This window comes from Lepidochelys olivacea, assembly GCF_965140295.1.
Source record: "Lepidochelys olivacea isolate rLepOli2 genome assembly, chromosome: 5".
Lineage (NCBI taxonomy): Eukaryota > Metazoa > Chordata > Testudines > Cheloniidae > Lepidochelys > Lepidochelys olivacea.
The window spans coordinates 112,297,513-112,323,713 of record NC_140415.1 but is presented as its reverse complement, the minus strand read 5'-3'; the positions used below and the strand labels follow the sequence as shown (position 1 = coordinate 112,323,713).

Sequence of the window (26,201 nt, the reverse complement as noted above, 5' to 3'; positions counted from 1 at the left end):
ACTTGAGGGTAGGGATAGGATACAGAGGGACCTAGACAAATTAGAGGATTGGGCCAAAAGAAATCTGATGAGGTTCAACAAGGACAAATGCAGAGTCCTGCACTTAGGATGGAAGAATCCCATGCACCGCTACAGACTAGGAACCGAATGGCTCGGCAGCAGTTCTGCAGAAAAGGACCTAGGGGTTACAGTGGATGAGAAGCTGGATGTGAGTCAACAGTGTGCCCTTGTTGCCAAGAAGGCCAATGGCATTTTGGGCTGTATAAGTAGGGGCATTGCCAGCAGATCGAGGGACGTGATTGTCCCCCTCTATTTGACATTGGTGAGGACTCATCTGGAGTACTGTGTCCAGTTTTGGGCCCCACATTATAAGAAGGATGTGAAAAAATTGGAAAGAGTCCAGCAGAGGGGAACAAAATGATTAGGGGACTGGAACACATGACTTATGAGGAGAGGCTGAGGGAACTGGGATTGTTTAGTCTGCAGAAGAGAAGAATGAGGGGGGATTTGATAGCTGCTTTCAACTACCTGAAAGGGGGTTCCAAAGAGGATGGATCTAGACAGTTCTCAGTGGTAGCTGATGACAGAACAAGGAGTAATGGTCTCAAGTTGCAGTGGGGAAGGTTTAGGTTGGATATTAGGAAAAACTTTTTCACTAGGAGGGTGGTGAAACACTGGAATGCGTTACCTAGGGAGGTGGTGGAATCTCCTTCCTTAGAAGTTTTTAAGGTCAGGCTTGACAAAGCCCTGGCTGGGATGATTTAGTTGGGGATTGGTCCTGCTTTGAGCAGGGGGTTGGACTAGATGACCTCCTGAGGTCCCTTCCAACCCTGATATTCTGTGATTCTATAATTACAGGTACCAGGAGAGTCAGCTCTAGTCTCTGTGCTGTCTAGTTCTGATGCTAAAACACACAATGTTTTATTTTTGTCTTGTGATGTAATGTCTTATGCCACCTCATGTCTTTGCTAAGCAGTGTTATGTGTTGTAATATCAGACCTATGCAACATGTTCAGAGAATGCTTTTCTTGATTTGTTTTATTACGTTTTAATTTCATTGGTATGTGAAAGTAAACATATGCAGGATGGAAAATTATATTATATTCATATGCTACAATATAAAAGGTGTCAGAGAGAAGTTTTAAGCCACAAAAGTTACAGCTGGAGTTTTTCTTCATATACTTCTCTAGCAGATGTCTATTTATACCTATCACATAGGCTTGGCTTATGAGGGTTATATTGACTTGAGTAGATGTAAATAATACTTACTGGAAATATTTCAGAAATAATGCTTATCAATAGTACAAAGTGCTTTCATCTACACTTTACAGAATGGGAAACTGAGATACAGATAGGTTAAGTGATTTCCCCAAAGTCCCACAGCATATCAATAGCAGGAATAGAACCTAGGTCTTCCATCTCTCAGCCAGGTGTCCTGACTACTGGTGCATGCTGCCTTTCAGAACTATTTGGTAATTTTATCATATCCTGTGATGGAAGGAGACTTTCTTGCATGAACTGTCTTTAGGGAACTCTGGTAAATTTGAAGAATACCATCTGTAGTGCTGTTATCATTCTCACTTATACAGCCCAATATATTATTTTGTGTCTATGTGATGCATTTACAATCTCTATGCAGTGAAAGGTTTCAGGGTGCTAAACCTGAAGAATTAGCTCCAGTCCAGGATGTGGGTGTGAAAAGGATTACCACTCAAACACAGATGGTGCATGGGAGTTTCACTTCTCAGTAGCTGGCAGGGTACAGTACTGTGCAGAAAAGTTTGGTTCCTCTATGGGTTTCATATTTTAAATGGTTTAGTGGACTATCAAACCTGCTGGCTGGTCGCCCAAGTTAAAAAACAAATATGCAACCTTCTTCCACTGATGCTGAACTTTCAGCACCATCTAGCACATCCACTGCTCTTTATGCTGTGACATGTCAGCATGTTGTGTTCTCCCACTGCTAAGATAAAAGCATTTATCAACTTACTTGCTGCTCAGGCAGCGTCTGAGTGAATAGGAAGCCCCTCCTCCACAAGTGCGTGAACATTCGCTCCATGAACCCCAGGCATCCCACAGTGTATCTCGGTCTTCTTCAGATCGAGCTGTTCTGGAACTCTAGAAGAGAAAAAACAACACCACATAATCTAGGAGATTAGTGAAGAAAAAATTGTTTTAAATAAATCTTACTGTAATTCACTTAGCCTTTCTGCATATCAGATCTGCTGCAGGCCTTAGCAGACCCTGCAAAAAGCTGTTTTGCTGAAATTCCTAACTGCTTGGGATTAATGTGGTGTTCACAGTAGATGGTGTTTAAGGTACCTAATTTCATCGTTTTAGTGTTCACATTCCATCCCAGCCTCAAGACAGGGGAGGATTAATATGAAAGAGCATTTTATACAGCAGTGAGATCGGGCATTTTCTGTGCTTGTGGGGAAGGGGACTGTCAGTAGGGCAGAAGAAAAAAATTCGGGGTTATTCATATGAATATTTTTGCTGCACTAGAAAAGAAGAAAACAAAGCTCATTTGGACAATTGGTTTTTCGAGGAGAAATTCCATAATCTGAGCAGGTGATTGGGCTTGTAAAGTATATGTGTACAAATGTAGGACAACTAAAGTATGCATTGAAAAACTAGCTCATTGCACTTTGGGCCGTCCCTAAAGAATGCTGCATTTTTATTTTATTTAGAACAGACTAGAGGAATGAACAAAAATAGGGGGAAAGCTTTTGTGGAGGACGATTTTAAGCATCATTACTAACCACTGGTATAGCGGTCTGGGAACCTGTGTTAGCTGTAAATCTGCAGGGATTCTTCTCAGAAGCAGAGACAGATCAACATAGAAATCAATCAATCACCATAAACAGAGATATGTACAACTTTTGTAATGAAATCTGAAACCTGGCAAAGACTCCAGTGTTATTCACAGGCAGAAGAGAAAGTACGGACTGATCTGGGGCAGTGAACAGTTACATATATGTCTCTTCAGAACAGACTTAGAACATATCACAGCCCTAGACCTAGATCCAAATTCAAACCCTCAATATCCACTGAGTTGGGCATTATGCCTGCTGCCCTCAGTCTTTAAAACTGTTAACCACCTGGGTCTTACATTGTGAGAAATGTGTTATTCAGTGTAAAGGTACCATTGTTTGTATTTGTAATGCAGGAACCAAGAGTTTATTATTTATCCTAACTTTTAATACTGAGGGAATGTTCTGAAATGGGAATTTTCTAATCCTATCAGAGATGGCAGGGTGTGCTGTAGCATACGTTCTCACAGTCACATATTATACAGGGTAAGCACCCAGCAACAAGGCTGGCTGAAGAGAAGACAACACTTTTACACAATGCCCCAACACTGAGCTCAGCTGGCTCTGCTCAAGCATCTGGACACATCTAGATTACATGGGCATGCTCAGAGGCTTAACTTTGGTGTTAGTGTAACCCCTCTCATATTAGTTACTTGATTACAAACAATTTGCCATGACTTAGTGGTACATTGTATGTACTTAACAAAATGTGGGGGAAATGAAAACTGAAAAGCAAACTGCCTTCAATGGAGTTGCACCCATTTACACGAAGATGAATTTGGTACTCTGTTCGTGCGTGTGAGAGTGTGTGTTCCTACGTCTGTGTTAATTCACGATATTAAATAGATGAACATTACAGAAATGTCTCTTTTTCACAATGATCAGTACACTATTAAACTCCCCACTATATTACAGTATGAGTTCACATTAATTGATGGGTCTCTATTCTTCCTACTTTATTCTGTTGGTTACATAGTGGTTTCTGCATTTGTTTTCCTTTAAGAAGTTGTTGCTACAAGTGTCTAACAATAAGACCCCTTATTACTTTGACATGTGTTAAGAAAATTTAGAGGTAGCTTACACTTTGGGAAATTATTGATTAACCCTATGCATGCTGTGCTGCAGAGCACATAGGAAAACATTACATCTTTTTTCAAGGCATTCCTTTTAGTTTTATTGCCACAAACATCCATATGGCAATTCAGGTGTTGCTTCTCTAGGAACACAGTTAATCTGCACTCTCCAAATGCACTGAAGGGCTAAATTGATTGATAAAGATAGATGTTTTCTAGTTCTCTGATGCCTCCTGAAGAGCCCCTTTCAGAAAAAAGTAACAAGTAATTTTTTTAAAAAATGCTTAAGTTTTGAAGGCTCACTTTTGCCCTCAGTTACATGAATGAGGTATATGGGAATGCACTTGACTAACAATTTAGTTCATGTCAAAATACTTAGACTTCACAGGTTGAAGAGATAATCAAATCGTATTGTTATATTCACTCCAAAGGCCTGATTCCTCTTTCACTGATACTGATGTGAATCAGCAGTTACCCTGTGGAAGTCAATGGTGTTAAACCAGTGTGAGATCAGAGCCAGGCCATAAATTGGCAACTGTTAAGAAAAATTAAGATTTTCAGGGCAGCAATCAAGCCAATTTTTCTTCACATCTCTGTACTTGTCTTTTATCTTGCCCAGTCTTGGAAAATGAGTCACATATATATGGGTGAAAAAGCAAGTTGTTACGCTCCGGCAGCAGCACTGAATACAGCTGTTTACTTTTAAAGAAAGCCCCGAGTAAGTGGTGAGGCTAAGGCGCAGGGCTGACAGACAAGCCATATAACATCATTGTCTGCTGGACCCTGGCAATGGCACTGCATTCCTGGCACTATTGCTCACATATTCTTAGAGGCATAACAGTTTTGGTTTTTTTTAAATTAGAGTATACACTTTGAAATATACGTGTGTAGAGCTCTGCCCCCCCAAGTAAACGGAGCTGGTTATATTCACCTTTTCAATTCTGAAGCCACCTCTATCCACTTGACACAATTCTCATGATACCAGATCCTCCTGATATACCCCTTTCAAGAGGGTATTAAGGGCCTGATCCAAAGCCCACTGAAGTCAATGCAAAAACTCCCCTATTATGTTTAATGGACTTTAAATGGATCAGACTTTAAAATTATAGGCTGCAAGCAGGCCCCAGCACAATTTGTAAGGTGGAGTGCAAAAGAGAATGTGATGAGTAAATGACTTGGTTTGGATCTTCTTTAAGAGATATGCAAGTGAATCTAGTGACTGAGGGATCATTGGATTGAGCCAGAGGCATACAGTGGGCAAACTTTTATCATGCAGGTCTACTAAAGCACCTCAATTGTGACCCTCCTACTCCATTACCGGACCTCTCCCATGCTGAGGTTGCCCGTCATGCCAAACTGTGTGGTGGTTTTGAGGATGTGGCCAGTCTCTATTTCAACTCTGCTGCACGGCATGGGTACTAGAAATGTTTCTTAAACAGGTGCAGTACTTTCTTCCCCAGATGCAGCTTTCTTAAGAGCAGGTTCTAATTTATATGGGTAATTGAATCATGTTTAAACCACTGTGACCATGCAGGACTATACTGTTTTGCTTCGGATCCACCAGCTGTAAAAAATAGACTGAATTAATTTAGTAAGAGAGAACACTGGATCCAATCATTGTGTGTATTATATTGATTAGTCACACTAAATTCTATTCTCTCTTTCTCACCTTTATGAAAATGCAGCTCAACTTAATTTTGAATCAACCCTATAATTGCTTGGCATAAATGCAGCAATTAACATATATATAAGGGATTAAACTCTTGACTATAGCCAATCTTCCCCCCAGCTGCAAAAGATCACATATGCAATAGATTCCCAGATGCATTCCATCCCCTCGATGCAATATTATTAGCTTTTACGTGGGAGATCAGAATAGCTGGAAGCCAGTTTACTGAGGTTATTTCAACTGGCTGTTTTCTGGCTACCGGCTTCATAAAACAAAATTGTGTGCTGCTTGTTTCTATTTTTCAAAGAAACAAATATCTTCAAATTGCATACAGATACATGTGCTAATTATTCAGCATTGGTAATAAGTCCTGTCTGAAGAGCAGATAAACAGGGTTACAAAGTGAAGCCACATAACTGAGGACTCTTACCTCATCACAAGTTACAAGCAGCCCAGCTAGACATGCGAAGGGTCCAAATTTCTCTGAAATAAATTGCACACCCACCCAGAAGAGAGCCATGTGCCGGTTATTTGCATTCCAAGATTTGTTATAAGACCTATATATTCCCAGAAAGCATGTGATTTCAAGCAGGAACAGGCTCCAAGTTTTCTTTTAACAAGTGGAATAAACATAGTTCATTTCAACTCAATCCATGTTTAATGTTAAAGTAAAGTGAATTTCCCTCCTCTGAACTATGCATTTGAGACTGAAATCCTAGCATTGCCTTAAAAACCATTTGAAATCTAAAATCATTTGTTTATTGCAAATTTGAAGAGCCTGGAATATAAACATACAACATGTTTAATCCAGTTGAATCTATTTTCTTTTTGGTTTATGGCATTAACACTTAAGGATTTACTGTACAGTACAGATTTAAGACAAAAACTTATACCCCAAGGAAAATCATTTCAGTCCCACATAGTCAATGATTCTAGAAAGCAGATTTGACTAAACTGAAGAATGCATATTAAAAAAAAACAGCCTCTACATTGTTAGCCCAGAACATTCTACTTATGCTACTATACACTTTTGTAATATTTCAACCATTACCATAGAATTCTTTAGCAGATGAGAAGAAGCAGGACGATACCACGCCAGAGCAGCTGAGAAATTCTACCACCATCTGAAGCTTCCTTCAACTAACACTTATTTCCTTCTTGGAAAAGTCTATATAAGACGTTGGTTGCTTTCCTTCAGGTTGATGTTTCTCTAAATAGCACTAAATGCCAATTGCCCAGAATGCAGACTCTGGGCATGGCTCATTATATGTTTCCATTGAGATCAGAAGGGTTTTCCTCACGCTGGCAGTCATAAGCAGGACTCAGTTTGATCTCGCTTTTAGCCATCCACTGATTTGTCTACAGTCATTTCTATTATTTGTCCCACCAGCTGAGATATCAACTGCAGAAATATCACCTCATGCAAGAAATTCCCAACAATATGGTTACAAATGACAAGCATTAAAAAACGGCCAGGAATAACTGAAAGCAAATCTTTCCTTGTACCTCATTGCCTTAACATACACTTCACCTAGGACTGATCCTGCAACTACCATGTGACATAGCAACAGACCCCCGCCAGAAGAAAGGAAAGTGAAAACTGAAAAATTCTTTGAGTCGTCAGAGAAATCCCCATCATTATTGATTATGAAAGCTGGAAGAATCAGGCACATTGTCACGGTTCCTCCCCCACTCTGAACTCTAGGGTACAGATGTGGGGACCTGCATGAAAAACCTCCTAAGCTTATCTTTACCAGCTTAGGTCAAAACTTCCCCAAGGTACAAAATATTACCCCCGTTATCCTTGGACTGGCCGCTACCACCACCAAACTAATACTGGTTACTGGGGAAGAGCTGTTTGGACGCGTCCTTCCCCCCAAAATACTTCCCAAAACCTTGCACCCCACTTCCTGGACAAGGTTTGGTAAAAAGCCTCACCAATTTGCATAGGTGCCCACAGACCCAAACCCTTGGATCTGAGAACAATGAAAAAGCATTCAGTGTTTTACAAGAAGACTTTTAATAAAAAATAGAAGTAAATAGAAATAAAGAAATCCCCCCTGTAAAATCAGGATGGTAGATATCTTACAGGGTAATTAGATTCAAAAACATAGAGAACCCCTCTAGGCAAAACCTTAAGTTACAAAAAAGATACACAGACAGAAATAGTTATTCTATTCAGCACAATTCTTTTCTCAGCCATTTAAAGAAATCATAATCTAACACATACCTAGCTAGATTACTTACTACAAGTTCTAAGACTCCATTCCTGTTCTGTCCCCGGCCAAGACGACTACAGACAGACCCAGACCCTTTGTTTCTCTCCCTCCTCCCAGCTTTTGAAAGTATCTTGTCTCCTCATTGGTCATTTTGGTCAGGTGCCAGCGAGGTTACCTTTAGCTTCTTAACCCTTTACAGGTGAGAGGAGCTTTCCCCTGGTCAGGAGGGATTTCAAAGGGGTTTACCCTTCCCTTTATATTTATGACACACATACATAAAGAGTGGTGAATGCACAGGGCTTATGGTCCCAGAGCCTTACAAAGGAGAATCAGGTTTTAAACTAGAGGACTGTACAAAACCTTTGCCTAACATAAATAAATAGACTGGGTTTTTCAAAGGAGTCTAAAGGAGGTAGGCACCCAATCACAATAAACTCAGTGGGAGCTGGGTGCCATGAGGTACCTCAGGGTCTCCCTTAGGCTTCTCAGAAAACCCCATCTTCATTGTTTAACAATCAGCGTTGTTTATTACAGTCTTCAGGTTTTCATGTTATTTGCAGAACAACAGGTCTTCCCTCCCCTAAATACACAGCACGTAGTAGTCACTTAAACCATTTGGGAATAGTATGTGATACAACCCAAATGTCACACCTCTTGAGTTACAGCAGCTACGTCCACGGTAAGAGAACCATGTTTCTTCAGAGAGAGAGAGAGAACATGCATGAGCATATATGCGACGGGAGCATGGGATGGGGAGCAAGACCTCAATTTATATTCTAAGCTCTATAAAAGAAGTCTGTCCCTAAGAAAATAAATGACTTGTTCACATACTGCAATTCAATTGAAAATTCTGTTTGGAATGTGAGCCTTCTTATTGAAACCAACTATTTGCTCGTGTCAAACAAAGACTACCACATGCAAACGTAGATCACATAAGTTTAGTTCCTCCACCAGTTCCAAAGGTTCAGATTTTCCTCCTCCTCCAGTAAATTGCAGCTGGAGTCATATCCTCCAAGCAGCCAGCGAGTTCTAGAGATGAACCAGTCACACAGCCCATTGAAAATGCCATTAACCCACTAACGGATGAGGATGCTGATGTGGAATCGGAGTCACAGCTATTCCCCAGATGATATTTGCTGCTGGTTTTGGTTAGGAAATTCAGATCATCTGGTTCTTATCACAGCCCCAGTTTGGGGATATAGTGATATGTCAGTGACAGCACTGAAGGCTCTTCTGAGGCCACTGCCCAAACTTGTCTTTTGCTACTGCAGAAATGAAGCCAGTAATAGAAAATAATATTTTCTCTATATAAAGCCCTCCCTCCCGACACACACAGTTATACCCCTACCTGGGTTTCTGCCAGGTTATGTATTCTCTCTCTTTTGCAATTGTTGGTGTTTCTTCTTCTTCAGGTATGTCTGACAGGTCAATAATTTGCTATAGTAAAACGATGCTGTCTCTAGTGTGTCAAGAATTAACAGCATGCAGGGCTTAGCTAGGTGCATAATGTCAGGAGACAGGAATAGTGACTTCATCCCTTTTTAAGGAATAAAGAATCACAATTTCCCCCAGTGTAAATATAGGTTTTACAAATTTTCACTTGCAAAATATTGTGCATCCTTCTTGCATTCCATCCAAGGTGACATCTGGATTAAAGCTCAGCTAGGAAATTGCTTGGAAATCTGTTTTTTGACAGAAGGCAAAGCTAGAAGATAACTTCACAGCCAGATAAATTAATATTGATAATTACTGTCAAACAAAAAGTTAGCTGCTAAGGCATTTCTGACTAGTAGTTGGAACTTCCTTGGCTATTATCTCTGGAAATCTCATGAATCAAATATTCTAAGAGTGTTTCTAGTGACCAGAGCATATGTTTAATATATTTAGGCACAAAGAGTTGTACACTGTCTGATACAGTACCACAGTATTGAGGTACATCAGCTGTACCAAAATATGTTACCATTCTCATATCTCACCATAGCAGGGAGCATAATGCTTATCAAGAATCACCAGGCTCTTCTGTGAAATGCATTAGTGGTCTCAGTCCAGCTTCTAGTGGACACATGCCCATTTCATGGAAACCACCACCACAACGGGTGACCCTCTGATGGCAATCTCAGTGGAGTTGCAAGGACTGAATGGGTGTGAAGACTGAACTAGCCTCTTACCTCAGAGGTGCTTCCTTCAGGTCAGGATGGAAGAACATTGGGAAGGTGGCGTGAGGTTGCTTGAATTGCTGTTACCCCTACTGTTCCTCTTCTAAGGCGAAATAGAAGACTCCAGTCTTCAGAGCTGCCAGCCCGCCAACTTTCAAGAGAGCCGCACAAACGGTAAGTGCTTGATCTTGGGCTCCTTGCACGTACAAAGTTACTGAATGCAAAGGGAGTTTTGCTTGCACAGAAGTTTTACTTTAAAAAGTAAAGAGTTAGCTGTCCACTGTTGTGGTTAGCAGCCCACACGTGGGGTTGTTTCATGACAACAACTCTGTTGGAGGAGGCATGATTTACTGTGTATTGCCTAATCAAAAGGATTTTGCTGCTTAGAAAAATACACAAAACCCTGAAAGCTCTTAGTTTTCTGGCAAGTACCATGGAAGGAAAGGGTAACGTTGACAGTAACAGTGAAGGGTGTAATTTCTTAGAGATAGAAGTCGTCATAGTCTGCTTGCCTTGTGGGTCTTCCACTTCATGGTCAGCTGTAGTTTCCTCCCATCTGCCAATGTGCCGCTGATGCAGCACTAGTTCAGTGCACTACAACTCAGCAGCCATTCAGCCTGGAAGATCCACTTCTCAACTGTGTCCCCTTTTGCACCGGCTTAACCCGGGCAAACGGATCACAAGTCCGCGCTGTGGAATATCCTGGCACAGGACACCCCCAGTGAGCTCTCTCTGATCCACAAGAGAGGCTCCAGGGCAGAGGCATGGAGGGCATGTGCTGGGGGTGCAAGGGACAGCTGGCTATTTTGTGCTGGTGCATTGTCCTATAAGCCCATCTTTTAAGAGGACCGAGTCTGTTCTATACTATGAATGTGTTAAAAATTTCTAAACAGAAGATGCCTAGTTATTTCTAGATTTTTATTTTATTCTTTATTATAATTTGTTTGGATCATCCCTCCTGCAAAACAGGGAGAGGCAACTCAGGGGAGGAAATCTCCATGAGAATCCCTGGGCAAAAAAGTCTCTCTTGACTATTCTCTTTGTGTTAATGTGGGACAGAGTTCCCCCTTCCCCCAGTAGAAAAACTTGGCAGACCTGCACCAGCCCCAAGCTCCTGGCAGTGGAGGTCCAATGGAGTTGTGATATCAGGGGCTTCCTCTGGCTGCAGCTACTCCAGAACTCCCATGGGGGGAGGAAAGAGCTCCATGGAAAAGATATTCCACCCTCCAGTTACACTAGATTTCCTAAGGAATCATTGTGAGGGCAACTGGGGTGCAATGAACCCTCCCCTGCACTCCTATTCTTAGCCTGTATTAAGACCGAAGTCACCTTCTGAGCATCAGTGTCCTTAACACAGGATGACTAACCATAAGAATGGATGGACACACTTACTTCCTCTACTTATTCAGCAGCTCAATATGCAGAACAATATTTAATGGGAGGTGGCTGAAGGGAGCACATGGTCCATGTCATGCCCTTTGGCTTAGCCTCATGAGACTCCCATTGCCTGAACATGTGCCACGTGGCAATACGGCCACACAGCACTTCACAAATTGTATCCCTTCATGGTTTATAATGCATGCACTAGTTCACAGCAATAATTAAAAAGAAAAAAAAGCTTTCTTTTTATAGCCAGACAACCATTTCTCACAGCTGGACTGGTGTTCGTATCCCAGGAGAAGCATGCCAAAGGTGCTCTCACTTGTTCCCCTTTAAAGGGCAGGAGCCAAGCCGGGGCGGGGGGTGGGAAAAGAGGGAGGTTGGGAGATTGGCAGAGTATGGCGCGGACACTGTATTACCTCAATATGTGGCACCCTATGCTCACCGTAATGTGTTATAACAATGCCTTATAAAATCAGTCACACTCTCATTCCGCTTAACCATGTAAAAATAAACACCAGTGGGGCAACACAAGTGAGAATAAGGGTATGTCTACACTATGAAATTAGGTCAATTTTATAGAAGTCGATTTTTAGAAACTGATTTTATACAGTCGATTGCGTATGTCCACACTAAGCGTATTAAGTCAGCGAAGTGAGTCCCCACTACCATGGCTAGGATCAACTTACAGAGCAGTGTACTGTGGATAGCTATCCCACAGTTCCTGCAGTCTCCGCTGCCTACTGGAATTATGGGTTAAGCTCCCAATGCCTGATAGGGCAAAAACATTGTCGCGGGTGGTTTTGGGTACAAGTCGTCGGGCCCCCCTCCCTCCTTCCCTCTGTGAAAGCAACGGCAGACAATCATTTCGCACCTTTTTTCCTGGGTTACCTGTGCAGAATCCATACCACGGCAAGCATGGAGACCGCTCAGCTCACCGTCACTGTACGTCTCCTAGGTGCTGCTGGCAGATGCGGTACTGCATTGCTGCACGGCAGCAGTTCCTTGCCTTCGTGGCAGATGGTACAGTAGGACTGATAGCCATCGTATGTCTCCTGGCAGACCTCGGTGAGGTCAATCAGGGGCGCCTGGACAGACATGGCCATTCTCCTCTTAAAGCACTGAATGGGAGCCAGAGATTCCAGGTCATTCTCTTCTTTAAGTTTCGTCTCATGGAGAATCAGTCCTGCTTGGAATATCATGCAAACTGGAGGCTTCTGCCTCAAGCTGTTCTCTCAGCTGGCAGCACCACACAGTCGCACCCACCCCAGCCTACTCCTTGCTCCCATGGCTCATGAAGTCTGGACAGTAGTAAGGAGCAGTTCAACTATAGGCTGAGCAAGTGCAGAATGGTGGTAAAATTTGCCTTTGGATGTTTAAAAGCTCGCTGGCGCTGTTTACTGACTAGGTCAGACTTCAGCGCAACCAACATTCCCATTGTTATTGTTGCTTGCTCCATAATATTTGTGAGTAAGGGGGAAGACGTTTATGGTGGGATGGGAGGTTGAGGCAAATCACGTCCAATTTTGAGCAGCCAGATACCAGGGTGATTAGAAAAGCACAGCTAGGCGCGCTGCGCATCAGAGAGGCTTTGAAAATTAGTTTCATCACTGGCCAGGCTTCGGTGCAACAGTTGTGTGTGTTTCTCCTTGATGCAAACCTGCCCCCTTTGTTGATTGTAATTCCCTGTAAGCCAACCACTCTCCGCCCTTCGAAATAAAGTAACTATTGTTTTGAAACTATGCATTTTTTCTTTATTAATTAAAAAAAAAAAGAGAGAGAAAATGGACAAGGTAGCCTGGGTGGGGTGGGGGAGGAGGGAAGGACAAGGCCACATTGCTTATTGTAGCCACACTAAAAATCAAACTGTTTGAATGACAGCCTTCTGTTCCTTGGGCCATCCTCTGGAGTGGAGTGGCTGGGTGCCCAGAGCTGCCCCCCTGCATTCTTGGGCGTCTGGATGAGGAGGATATGGAACTTTGGGAGGATGGCAGGCGGTTATACAATGGATGCAGTGGGGGGTCTGTGCTCTTGTTGGCTTTCCTGCAGCTCCAACAGATGCTTCATCATGTCCGTTTGCTCCCCCATTAGCCTCAGCATCGCGTCCTGTCTCCGCTCTTTGCACTCACTTAATTCTTTCCTGGCCTCTGCCACTGAATGCCTCCATGCATTAAGCTGTGCCCTATCAGTGTGGGAGGACTGCATGAGCTCGGAAAACATGTCATTGCGAGTGCATTTTTTTTGCCTTCTAATCTGCGATAACCTCAGGGACAGAGATGATGAGGGAGTGTAGAAACATTCTACGCTCTACGATACTGGGGGGACTGCATGGTCACCTGTGCTGCTTAGTTCGCCACACTGACCAAACAGGAAATGAAATTCAAAAGTTGCTGGGGCTTTTCCTGTGTACCTGGCTAGTGCATCAGAGTTCAAAGTGCTGTCCAGAGCAGTCACAATGGAGCACTCTGAGATAGCTCCTGGAGGCCGGTACCATCGATTTGCATCCGCATTACCCCAAATTCAACCCAGCAAGGTTGATTTTAGTGCTACTCCTCACCGGGTAGCAGTACAGAAGTTGATTTTAAGAGCCCTTTAGGTCGACGGAACAGGGTTGGTTGTGTGGACGCAGTCATTTTTAAATCGACCTAATGCGGCTAAATTTGACCTAACCCTGTAGCGTAGACCATACCTAAGAGAGCGAACTCTCACATAGATGAAAGTTACAATACTCTCCTGTATTTTACTCATTCTTCACAAGTGTAAACACCAGACATGGGTGATCCAATAGAGAGAAGAGTACAAGCTGGCTCAATGTCAGCCTTGTTTTCTAAATGAATCAGAACTGTTTTTAAGGCTTGGACTGGTTCAGTTTCAGTATGGGTGAAATCATTTTTGCAGAATTCTGAACCCATCCAAACATTGCCGGGTTCAGAAGTTTACCTTAAACTCCAGCCTTTTGGGTTCATATTCCATTTTGGCGACACTGGGGAGGAAGGGAGAGGCAAAGAAGGAGCATAGAAAGGCAGGGTAAAGAGTAAATTAATTATTGTTTATGGTAAAGCTAGGTGCTTTGCAAAAACTCAAGAAGGGAAGCTGCTCCAAGAAGCTCACAGCCAAAGGACAGAGACAAGTGGAAAGAGGAACAACAATGAGAACAACAACAGCGGGCAACTCAATTCACTGTAAGTAGCACAGAAGATGTGGGTAATTCTCAGAGACTTAAATATGCACAGGGCAGAGCAGGCATGTAAGGCCTGCTACTGGTACCACATAACTGATTATAACCTGCCACAGGTTGGGTGCTCCGCAACTAAACTAGGAACCTCGCCACTCGTTGAATGATGTGCAGTATCCCAGACACCCATTGGAATGAAAAACAATATCCACAGAGGAATAACTCCATCTGGCATTGCTATCTTACAACTAGTTCTTGACTGAACAAAGGATAGGGGAGGAAAATCCCGAACTAAGTCAGCTCTGGAGAAAACATCAGGCAGTTAGCCCTGCAAGTCAGTTGTGCCCTACAACGTCTGCTGCAACTGTGCTGGCTTCCAAACATTGTGGTCTCCAACCTTTTGGGCACAGTCCGTATTGCTGAAGGTTCAGGGGAGGGCTTTGGTCCGAAGGCAAGCCTCTACCCTCCTTATTTTTTTTCTGCCTAGGCATAAATGCCAAAAGGTTTCTCATTAGTATGCCAAATGTTCTAGAGGAGATCAATGACACCATCACCAACAGAGAGCTGAAGAAGCTTGACATCAGTGTAGCTGCTCTCTCTGAAACCAGACTAGCTGACACAGGCTGTTGATGCAAGATGCATTACGCCTTCTGGTGTGGAAAAAGCAAACAAGACTTTGAATACAAGGTGGGTTTTGCAGTCCAAAACGCATTAGCATCCATGGTTGAATGTCCCATTGCAACACCAGAATGTATCATATCACTAAGAATATCTACAACAGGTGGTTTTACCATCATCAGTACATATGTCTCACCACTTTCCTCCATCTCTCAAGAGAAGGACTTGTTCTAGCAGCACTGTCAGTAAGCTACCACTGGGTGATCAACTCTATCTACTGGGAGATTTCAGTACTAGAGTCAGCTCAGATAACAGGATGTTGCCACTGTGAAGCAGGAAAAATGGCTTATAATGAGCAAAGATTACTGGAGCTCTGCACCCACATTACCAGAACCTAATTCCAAGGGGTTCACCACTGGACGGTCTCCTGAGAAACCTTAGATCTGGACATTGGCACCAAATGGATTTGTCACCCATAAAAAAAATATCCAGGATGTTCCCCATACTCACTGTTTTTCACAGTGTAGACTATTGCACAGACCATGTGCTTGTGTGCTGCAAAATAAGACTTTCATCATGGATATTTCATCATGCCAAACAAAGAAGTTGCCCATACATTAACTTCAACACAAAAGATGACTAAAGAAGGTATCACCAATTCACTATGAATCTCAGGGAAGCTATGCCATTGATTGCACCTCCTCTGAACGCTGATGCAGCATGGAACACACTCAGAATGAATATCCATCTAGGTGTAACCTTTTTTTTTTTGGTAAAAAGACTTTACAAGATAAAGACTGGTTTGCAGCATATCCTGAAGAAATACTTCCAGTTATTGAAGCAAAATGCACAGCAAGGCACCAACGCACAATGAATCCCACTCCTGAGACACATGCTAACTTCAGAGTGACTATGAGCACATTACCATGAACAGCAAGGCAATACATTCAGTCACACTGGCTCAACCTGTGCGAGAAGACACAAACATCCTTTGAGAATGGAGATGTAAGATGTATGATGGAATCAAGAAATGAACAGGTGCCTCAACCAAGAAGACTGCCCCACTCAAATCTCTTAAAGGAGACAACATTATTGATAGAAGCAAACAGATGCAATGCTGAGTGGAACGTTATCATAAACTCAATTCACGTGAAATCACTGTTTCTGAAGCAGCACTAAATGCGATCCTCAGGCTCCACACTAGATCAACTATCAGCATGGTCTTCACACTGAGGCAACTGCAAGAAAAGTGTCAAGAACAAGGAAAACCTCTCTACATGGCCTTCACAGATCTTAAACAGGCTTTTGACCTGGTCAGCAGAAAGGGTCTTTTTTAATTGCTAGAGAGAATTGGTTGCCCCCCAAATCCTCCTCAGTCTGCTTTGATCCTTCCACAATGGCATGAAAGCTAGCTCAATATAAACAGTGACCAATCTGACAGCTTTGAAATCTGAAGTGGTGTCAAATAGGGATGTGTTTTGGCAGAAACACACTTTGGTATATTCTTCTCTGTGCTGCTGTGTCATACTTTTTCCATCTAGCATCCAACGTGTCCATCTCCATACAAGATCAGATGGAAATCTCTTTGTGTCTAAAGACAAAAAGCAAAGTCAGACACCTGCAAATAAGAGAACTTCTTTTCCTAGATGATGAAGTGCTCATCACACACTGTGAAGAGGAGCTCAACCAAATATGCAGTAGCTTTGTGCTAGCTTGTGACGAATTTGAACTACCCATCAATCTAAAGAAGGCAATGATTATGGCACAAGCTGTGTTGACTGCACCAGAAGTTTCAATAGCTAGACCACACTAGGACAAAGTTTTGCTATCTGGGATCAACTGCATTGAATAACTTATCTCTAGATGATGAGCTCAAGTCTCACATTGGAAAGGTGGCCAGTCAGTCAGTCAACTGACAGAGCATGTATGGGATAACAGAAAATTAACACTGAACACTTGAGATGTGGCTTTACCAGATGTGTGTTCTGAGCATGCTACTGTATGGTGGCAAGACTTGGACCACCTACAGTAGGCGTGAGTGGATGCTAAACACCACCTTCCAGATCCACTGCCTTCATTGTATTCTAAATATCAAGTGCAAAACCAAAGTTCCTGATACCAAAGTACCTGAGAAATCAAAATTGCCAAGTCTAATCCCTATTCTCAAACAGATGTCTCCATTGGCTTGGTTATCTGTGCGGGATAGATGACGGATGCATTCTAAAGGATCTCATGCATAGGGAACTTGAGAGACCAGTAGCCTGACCTAGGCTTAGGTTCAAGGATGTTTGCAAGGGGGACTTGAAAACTTTCAACATGGACACCACACACTGGGAAGGTGCAACTAGTAACAAGCTAGAGTGGAGAGTTGCACTGTGCCAGGGAGCAGAGAGGCTGAAGAGAGAGGAAAGCACACCAGGCCTCAAGTGCTAGTCTTGCATACTCTATGCCTTCCATATCAGAAGTGCACAATACATCCTGGGAAGGCCTCTGATTTGATATTAAATTTGAAATGGAGAGTGAAGGCTGTGGAATCTGCTTTCCAGCTAATATAAGAAGTAGAAGATCAGGTCACAAGTCCATGAGGTGGAATTCAAGGCTTGAGTAAACAGGTATGGCTGTAAAAGAAGGGTGATCACATGCAGGCTGGTTGATGGTTGGCAGAAAGAGTGAAAAACCAGGGAATAAAAGTGTAGCAGACTCATCAACTTTTATCTGCGGCTCAGCCATCCCTAGAGGGATGCAGAATATCACACTGAGAGGGTGAGAGTTATACACTTCTGCCTGGCTGGGGAAACTCATCCTGAGCTTTATAGGTTCACCCAACTCATAGCCCTATATGGGCTACTATCTGTAACACCTCCCACCCCACGAGTCATCAACTGCAGAACCTGAGATCTCGGGTTCTAAAAGCATGAGTCTGTACTGCCTCAGCTGAAAATAGAGTGCTACACTGAGTAAGTGGGTGTTACAATAGGATGGAAGGGAAACAGGGAGACGATCTCTGGACAGTAGGTGGAAAATGTTTTGGAGTGGGGAGAGAGATCTCCAAAGATTTGTATAATTTCAGATAAGCAGCCACAATTTTGGGGCTGATCCAAAATAAATCAAACCTCCCAATCTTTTGAGCGTCTCCCATCACTCACAGTTACCTCATGGACTCATATTTGTATTTATTTTAATGACGATGGGCCATTCAGAGGGTTCAGAACTTTAGCCCTACCAGAGCCAAAAAAGGGAAAGGCATGTGTTTATGTAAAAAATAAAGAGAAATAAAAAAAAAATGCATGAGCTAAGCTCAAGTTCCCGCATCAGAATTAAAATATTAAAAAAAGGGAGGGGGATGCACACAGAACACAAAGGAACTACTATAAATCTCGCAGTTTGTCTACCACATATTTTTCCTCTTAAATCATTGTAAAATATAGGTATGTTGACCTCATATTGGTGTGTGTATTTTTTTAAAGATGGAAAACACACCTTATCTCATTATTAGTTTATATATACACCAAGCAAAGCAAGGTTTGCTATGAGTAGCAGGTTTTTTTTTTTTAAATTGAACATAGAAAGAGAGAGGTAACACACACATAAATTACCAGGATTTAAATTATAGCTGCCCTTACGAGTTCCCTCTGATATCACATGTGGAAAAATACATATTTGCACGGCCGCGCACTCTCTCTCAAAAAAAGTGACATATCCACACACTGGAGTCAAAATGTTTTTCATAAGGAACTGTTCTCCTATGTTTTCTACTCACTTTTGATATAAATCTTTGGTAAGAAGTTTCCACCCCCCTTCCCTCTTTTAAATCACTAGTTCAACTATTTAGTCTTTGAAAATCGCTGCCTGGGCTAGATCTTTAAGCAACACGTTGTTGATATCATTCTGACTTGAAATTTTCCTCTCTTTTTTTTTTTTGAAAGTTACAGTAACTATGAAAATGTCACATCCAAAGTACAATTATAATCATAACCCACCCACACACTGAAATGAAAAAGAAAGGCAGGGTGCGGCATGCATATCAGACAGTTATATTAGCCCTCAATGACAGATGGTTTTAACAGTTGGATGAAAGAAAGAGATTTAAATAAATAAATGAATAAATAAATAAAATTCTCTACTCTCACTTCAGTACCAGAGCAGTAGGAGTCCTTATTGGTTCCTTTATTCCTTTTCATTTCTGGTTCTATTGATGCAGCACAGGATTTGAACAATACTCTGGCAGACTTCAAATGGAAATGAAAATTATATCCAACTAAGTTGGGAGGGGAAATCTGACACCCCTACGGTACCTTCGTGTGGAAGCAAAATGACTTATATTTATTTTATGGGACAGTTTAAATTTATTATATGTTGCATATAATTTCCTGTCTCATTTCTTTCGTGTTCTTGGAATTTATTCTAGGATGTCTTACTTTATCACAAACCCGCATCCCTCTGCCCTGACACCCTCTGTTGAACTTGCTGTAAAGGAAAGCTCAGAAAGGCAAAAAGCCCAGAGCACCATTCTAAGAAACAGTTGAAGCCTTAAAAGAAATTCAGTAAAACCAATGAAGATGAAAATGGAAACTGTGTGAAAATTAATGTACTGTAGAATCAGTGTATATACCACTTATTTCTCTACGCAAATAGAAAAAGGAACCCGCTTATGAGATGTATCCAAATAATTCACAGGTGGTGAAACTATTAGAGAGAGTTCTGCAGATGCTTGCCTCATAAGAAGAATAAATCTCACATGCTACATACACTGCTTTCTCTCCTTTTTCCCCGGTCACCCGTCCATAATGCCTTCCGATTTCACCACAACTATTTTAGTTATTTTTACAAGAAATTGGGACAACGTCTATATCTGGCAGGCGAGAGAGGCTGCTCACATGTGAAAGGAAATTCTAACCAGTGTGTTTAAAAGGAAATAAAAGTGTTTATCCATTTCTGAGAAATGCAGCACAATCTGGGTACAGTGAAGTCTGATATGGTGAAACTCCATTGGACAGTGAAATAGAAGGAAAGTTCCAGATTGTTTCAATGGATTGCAGGGAGGCCTATGAAGTTCAGGTTATAATGAACCCCCAATTTCCATACAAATTGTTCTGTGAAATAAAATGTCTCCACAATAAGACGATTCACAATCAAATACTACACAGAATACAAATCATGGTAATTGTGAATGATCACTTTTTAAAAGTGGATTCTCTCTATTACATGCACATGCTACACATATAAATGCTCACTTGAAATAGGTATTTTAGGAAGATACTTAGGCCCAGATCCTAAATTGGTATTTATCAGCATAGCTCCACTGAAGTGAAGAGATGCAAACTGATTTACACCAGCTGACTATCAGTTTTCAGCTAGCACCACATTTACAAATGTCCATTTGAACTTAGTTTGGGCATTACTACTTTAAGTATAATATTTGCAGCTTGAACAGAGATGGGCAGATGTTTAAACACCAACTAACCAAGTCCAGTCAAGGGAGACACTGCAATGACACCTATATACAGAGTTTTCTCTGTCATTCTTGATAGGAAGGTGAAGCATTTGAGAATGGCATTGCAGCACCATTAAATGGCATTAAATCTTTCCAGCACAACATAATCCCCACAAGAATCCTCTTCTGGATGTGTTCCTACAGAATGAATATGGAACTACTTCTCCACAGGTAACTAGATACAGAAGCTATGTTAGATTTCCATAGTGTGGTCCAAAGCAACACATAGCCTCAGGTTTTGTTACAAATGGAAAACCTCAGGCCTGCTGTGTAAGTTTGGAGAAAACCTGGAATAGGGTATATGTTTGGGTGGAAACTACGTGACACTCAGTAGATTTTTCATGGGTTTCAGCAGAAACTAGGCAATGCTAGGCGCCTTTAGCTGAGGCTTGGTTTGAACTTTTGGGGTTTCCCAAACCCAAAACCGCAAGGTTACAGTCAAGGAGTAAGAACTTATGTGCATTACATCTTCCAAGTTCCTACACAGCTCAGCAAAAAAAGCCAACCTTCTTGATGCTGGGGTGTGTGTATGGGGACAGGTAATACCCCAATGTTAATATCAAATATATATTTGCAACATCATGTCTTGATCATAAAGGTGAAATTCCCACCCAGGCAGAGAGACAGCACAATAGAAGTTTCCACTATGATTAACACTGCTCCACAAGGAGGCTTCTACCCCTCCCCCCAACTCCTTCATGTGTGGTTGCATCTCCTAGGGATGGACGGATTAGCCAAACTTTAGCCCAATCCCGGATTAAAATATTTTGTTTTGAGATCTTGATTTGTTCCAGAATCCTCTCTCTCTCTGCTGTCCACCAAAGACATCTCTATCTTCAAGGATAAAGATACAGGTCTCAGCAGGTGCAGCAGTTTCTCTGCTGGGCCCCCAGCACCTCAATGGCAAATCTCCCAAGCTCTAATATACAGTGAAATCTTGGCACTCCTGTCAGAAGGCAGCAAACCACGAGAGGGCATGATATCTCAAAAGATTCAGGTTCGGACAAGAATCGGCCATCACCAACCACCCAAATAAAATCTTGCCCATCACTAACTACCCCTTGCAAAGCTTTCTCCATCACTAAGCAGAGATGGGCTGGAACCTCCAATACATTACAGTGCATCTTTTAATGATTTATCTTCTCTGCCTATTTCTTCTTTTCCTTCTCTCTCCTTGCACGGTATTCTTTTTTCCGCTCACTCTCACTTTCCCTAAATTATATTTTCTACCTCCTCCCCCATATTTTCTATATCTTCTCTATATTGTATTCCTTTATTTCTACCTTAACCCATATCACACTGTCCTCCTACGCATCCCCATGCCCATCTTTGCACCCACACACACAGAGTTTGGAAATGTTACCAGACACCTAAAACCTAAAGGACTAAACCTAGTAGCCAGCAACTGATATGAAAGAGGATTCCCACTGACCAAGGCGATGTCCATGTGAGAAGCCAACTGCTCTCCTCTACAACTGCTAGAAAAGGGGAAGGTGTTGTGATTCCTAGCTGGGTGCTGTCCCTCAGTCCTATTTTGATGACTCCAACTTGTCTACTAGCATTTGGATACATTTGAAGGCTGCCTCCACAACTCTGACTAGCTACTGAAAGAAAGATGGAACATTCTCTTTCTGCTGCTCTGTTCCCCATCTGGCCCCAGAGCATCCAGGTTGCAGCAATTGGTGGGAACTGTCTTCACTACTCTACCCCGGGATCAGCTTGCTGGTTGTTGCTATGGGGATGACCTTGATACTCCATCCCTCTCTCAACCTCTGTTTCTGTGCCGGCCTCTGCTAATGCTCAATGCCATAGCAGAGTGAAATTGATCTGATTTTTCTTTTTTTAAAAAAATCAGCTTCACTGCTGCCAACAGACTGTACAGCAGTTTGAGAAAGCAGCTATGAGCAGCAGCAGAGGCAATGCAGCTGTCTGCAGTCTCAGACAGACAGCACTGCACCAGATATTCTTGGTTCACATTTGGATGGTTATCTTCATAACCCTAAAGGCTGGAGACTTTTTAAATGAAAGCATATATTATGTAGAAGTCTCCTCAAAAAGTTTCTTATTTCCTCCTGGTGAGTGGACTGTTCAAGCACTGCACTAACTGATTAGTCCATTAAGTTAATTATTGATTGACTAGTTCATTCAGTTAAACAGCATCCGGACCAACATTATTATGGCTGAATATGTTCTAGGCTCCAGATTCTCTAGGGTGTTTTATTGCCTGGCCTTTTTTATTTTCTCTTGCCAGGCCTAAGAATTATGCTAAAGACATAAAACCACCCGAAAAACCCAGCCCCTAATCCTCAGGAGACTAGTGACACCACTGAGCTAGCCTAATAGTCTTTATTCAGGTCCAAATTCCATTAATTTCAATGGGCATTTTGTCTGTGTAGGGATTTGGACCCAAAGAACAAAATCCCACCACTAACTCAGTTCATCTGATTACAGCAGTTCTCACAAATCCTTGCCCTCAGTTAATGGAGGGACAGTAAATGATACACTTGGAAAAGCAATCTAGAAAAGTTCAGCAAAGCAAGTCTAGACATGAAACTCTAGAACAAGATATCAAGAAACCGACATATTACACACACTTACTAGTTGACTTGGCCATTCCTATCAAGAAACTGACATATTACACTCACTTTAGTTGACTTGGCCATTCATATCAAGAAAATTGTATGTTGTGTGTATAGATGTGAAACATTCATATTGAGAGTTTATTGGCCAGGTTTTCAAATGCCCAAACTGTGCAAAGTTTTGAATGCACCCCATTTGCATGAATAAAGACTGCCCTTGTACGTACAAACTGTGTAGTTCAGCATGTGACTACCCAGTTGGAACGTTCAAATGCCAGTTTGTACACACAAATGAGCATGCATAGAAAGTGTACACGTGCAGGTTTGGAGGCTGCAAAATCCATCCTTATACAGCTATAAATGTAGAAACAGATGGGCATACATACAAGTGATAGAGAGACATATCTGCATGTGAAGAGAAACGAGAGAGTCAGCCTTTCTACATTCAGCTGTAAACAAGGAATTTAACATTCATTCCACAGACTAATTGTGCTTATGGTCATCCAAGACAGATCAAGTTAGATAATAGAGAGTAGAGTGCCAGAGAACCTGAAAGGAATGGACTATTTTGCTTGACTAGTTTCCATTTATAAATTAGTGCAGAGGAAAAAAAATAAGAAATTCTACAGACACATGTACTTTATTATAATTCCTAGTGTTATTCCTGCACAACTACCACAATAGCAGGCCAGAGAGCTAAAAACCACTAAAAAGAAGCAAAGAGCAAATGCAAATGTGATTAAATGCCTTTCTGACAAGAAGTGGCTTGACTTCAGGTTTGGATGAACACACATGTCAATGGCTGGTCTTAGACATTGTGGTTTGCTTGTGATGGGTTTTTATTTTTAAATGAATAGAAAGGGAAATCTTTGGAACAGGATGCCTGCTCATTTTTGTTTCCCTCAAAAGAGGTGTGTTACAACTTCCTCAGCATGCAAAAGTCTGTAGGACAATGAGCAAAATTCTCCAAATATCTCATCTTAGTCTGGAGAGAGGAAAATATATATATTTGAAGTAAGTATCAAGTCTGCTTTAACTCTTCCAGACTCAGCCTCTGAGCACTATGTTCCAGGGCAATTAACAAGTTAAAAACCTGACCCTGCGGTCCTTCCTCAGGGAAAACACCCCATTGAAGTCAAAAGGAGTTTGCTCTGACTTAATCCTAAGGAGCCCTAAAGGACTGCACACATCAACACCAATTGTTACATCTTGGGGGGACAGATGGCTCAGTGGTTTGAGCATTGGCCTGCTAAACCCAGGATTGTGAGTTCAATCCTTGGGGGGCCATTTAGGGATTTGGGGCAAAAATGGGGGATTGGTCCTGCTTTGAGCAAGGGGTTGGACTAGATGACCTCCTGAGGTCCCTTCTATGATCTTTTTTAGAGGGTGCAAACTGGTCTAATGGTCTGCCCTATACTGGCTCAGCTCTGCTCATTGGTGTGAGGAGGCTGGGAGACTAGCACAGCAGCTGGCTCTAGAGTCCTCCAGTCTTTTAGCACCAGCAATGCAAGGGGTGGGGTTGTATCTGGACTGTGCCAACCTTCCATGCTGGTGCACCCAGGCAGACCAAGCCACTCGTTAGCCTTGAGCATGCTTTTCTTTCAGGAGGGTTTACTGCACACACATCTCACACAGCAACACGTGGGCTAAGTGACTTAAGAGACAGATCCTGTGAAGGCTGTCTACTGGGCGTAAACTGCTTACTCCCAGGAGCAGTCTCATTATAGTAAATGGGGCTACTTGCTGTAGTAAGGACCTCTCAGAGTGCTAACTTTTTGCAAGACTGAACTTACTTTTTAAGTACAGGTCCAAACTCTGACTTTACTGCAGAAGTCAAGGGGAGTCTTTCCATTAATTTCAATGGGCTTTGCATCAGTCCTTTTATGAATATACTGTCTGGTATACTCTGGCAGTGACACATATATAAATATATCCCAACACTTCACCATATTAACATCCAAGTCAAAATCCTGTAGTCCTTACTCAGTCAAAACTTTCACTGAAACCAAATAAGGGATTTGCCTAAGTGAGTACTGAGAAAAAAAATGCCTGGACTCTGAAAAAGAAAGTTTTGCTTGTTTCATGTCACTATTCTTAAGGCACAAAAAGAGTTTTATTTTAAAAATCTCTGAAGGGGGAGGGGCAAAAAAAATCACACAAACTGGTATAGTATTAAATATAATGCATAATGGTTGGCAGCAGAATGCACTATTTATTTTCATGAATTAGGGACTGAGTGTACAATTCACAAGCAGTGGAGTGAAGTAAGTACAAGTGGTGAGGCTAGGGTTATTAACCTGGAGTCAAATCCTCCAGCCCTTACTCAGTCCTAACTTAGGAAAAACTCCTCCTGATTTTCCCTGAGTTAGGACTGCAGGATCTGGCTCATAATGCATAACAGTTGCTAGGCTAATAAACTTTTCATTTGTTAGGGAGAGCATGTTCAACCCTCTCATGCCTCTCTACAGTAATTTGTGTGGCTTACATTTCATTTTATATTTGAAAGAGCCTTTTTAACCATTTTTTTGTGTGTGGAATATATTCACATTTACAATTATGTTGGAAACTCATATTTAATGATCTGCGACTAGCTGTTATTGAGACCTGACAAAGATCCATAACATGCATTCTGAATAGGGATATATTGATTTTAATACTGTCGTGGCTCTCAACATAAACATTAGCATACAATAATTAGCACATTTTGTTTCATTCACATGTATATGAAGACATAAACTCAGTTTGATCTTAATGGAAATAGATAATGAATTTGGAATAAAATAATGATTCTTCAGTTATTAAGTATATAAAATATGCACTTTGCATTAGAGTCAAAGTTGTAAATTAATGTTTTGTAAAAAAACAAGAGTTTTTGCTTTCGATCACTATTTACAAATTTAATCTAATCTTCAGATGAGGTTTACCTAATGTGCATGCCGAGGACACACTCCTGTTAAAAACGTGTGCATTACTATTAATGTTTTCACTGCAGACTTTCTGGAGAGTAAATGCGCAGCTCATACCC

At 41.8% G+C, this 26,201-nt stretch overlaps 1 protein-coding gene across 1 annotated transcript in view; it reads right to left on the bottom strand.

Annotated features, from left to right (window-relative positions):
• ADAMTSL1 (ADAMTS like 1) overlaps positions 1-26,201 on the bottom strand; it is a 268,655-nt gene that overhangs the window by 241,497 nt on the left and 957 nt on the right. Inside the window, exon 2 of the mRNA XM_084628002.1 lies at positions 1,991-2,118. Coding sequence (XP_084484128.1) covers positions 1,991-2,118 — 128 coding nt within the window. The remainder of the gene's footprint in view (positions 1-1,990; positions 2,119-26,201) is intronic.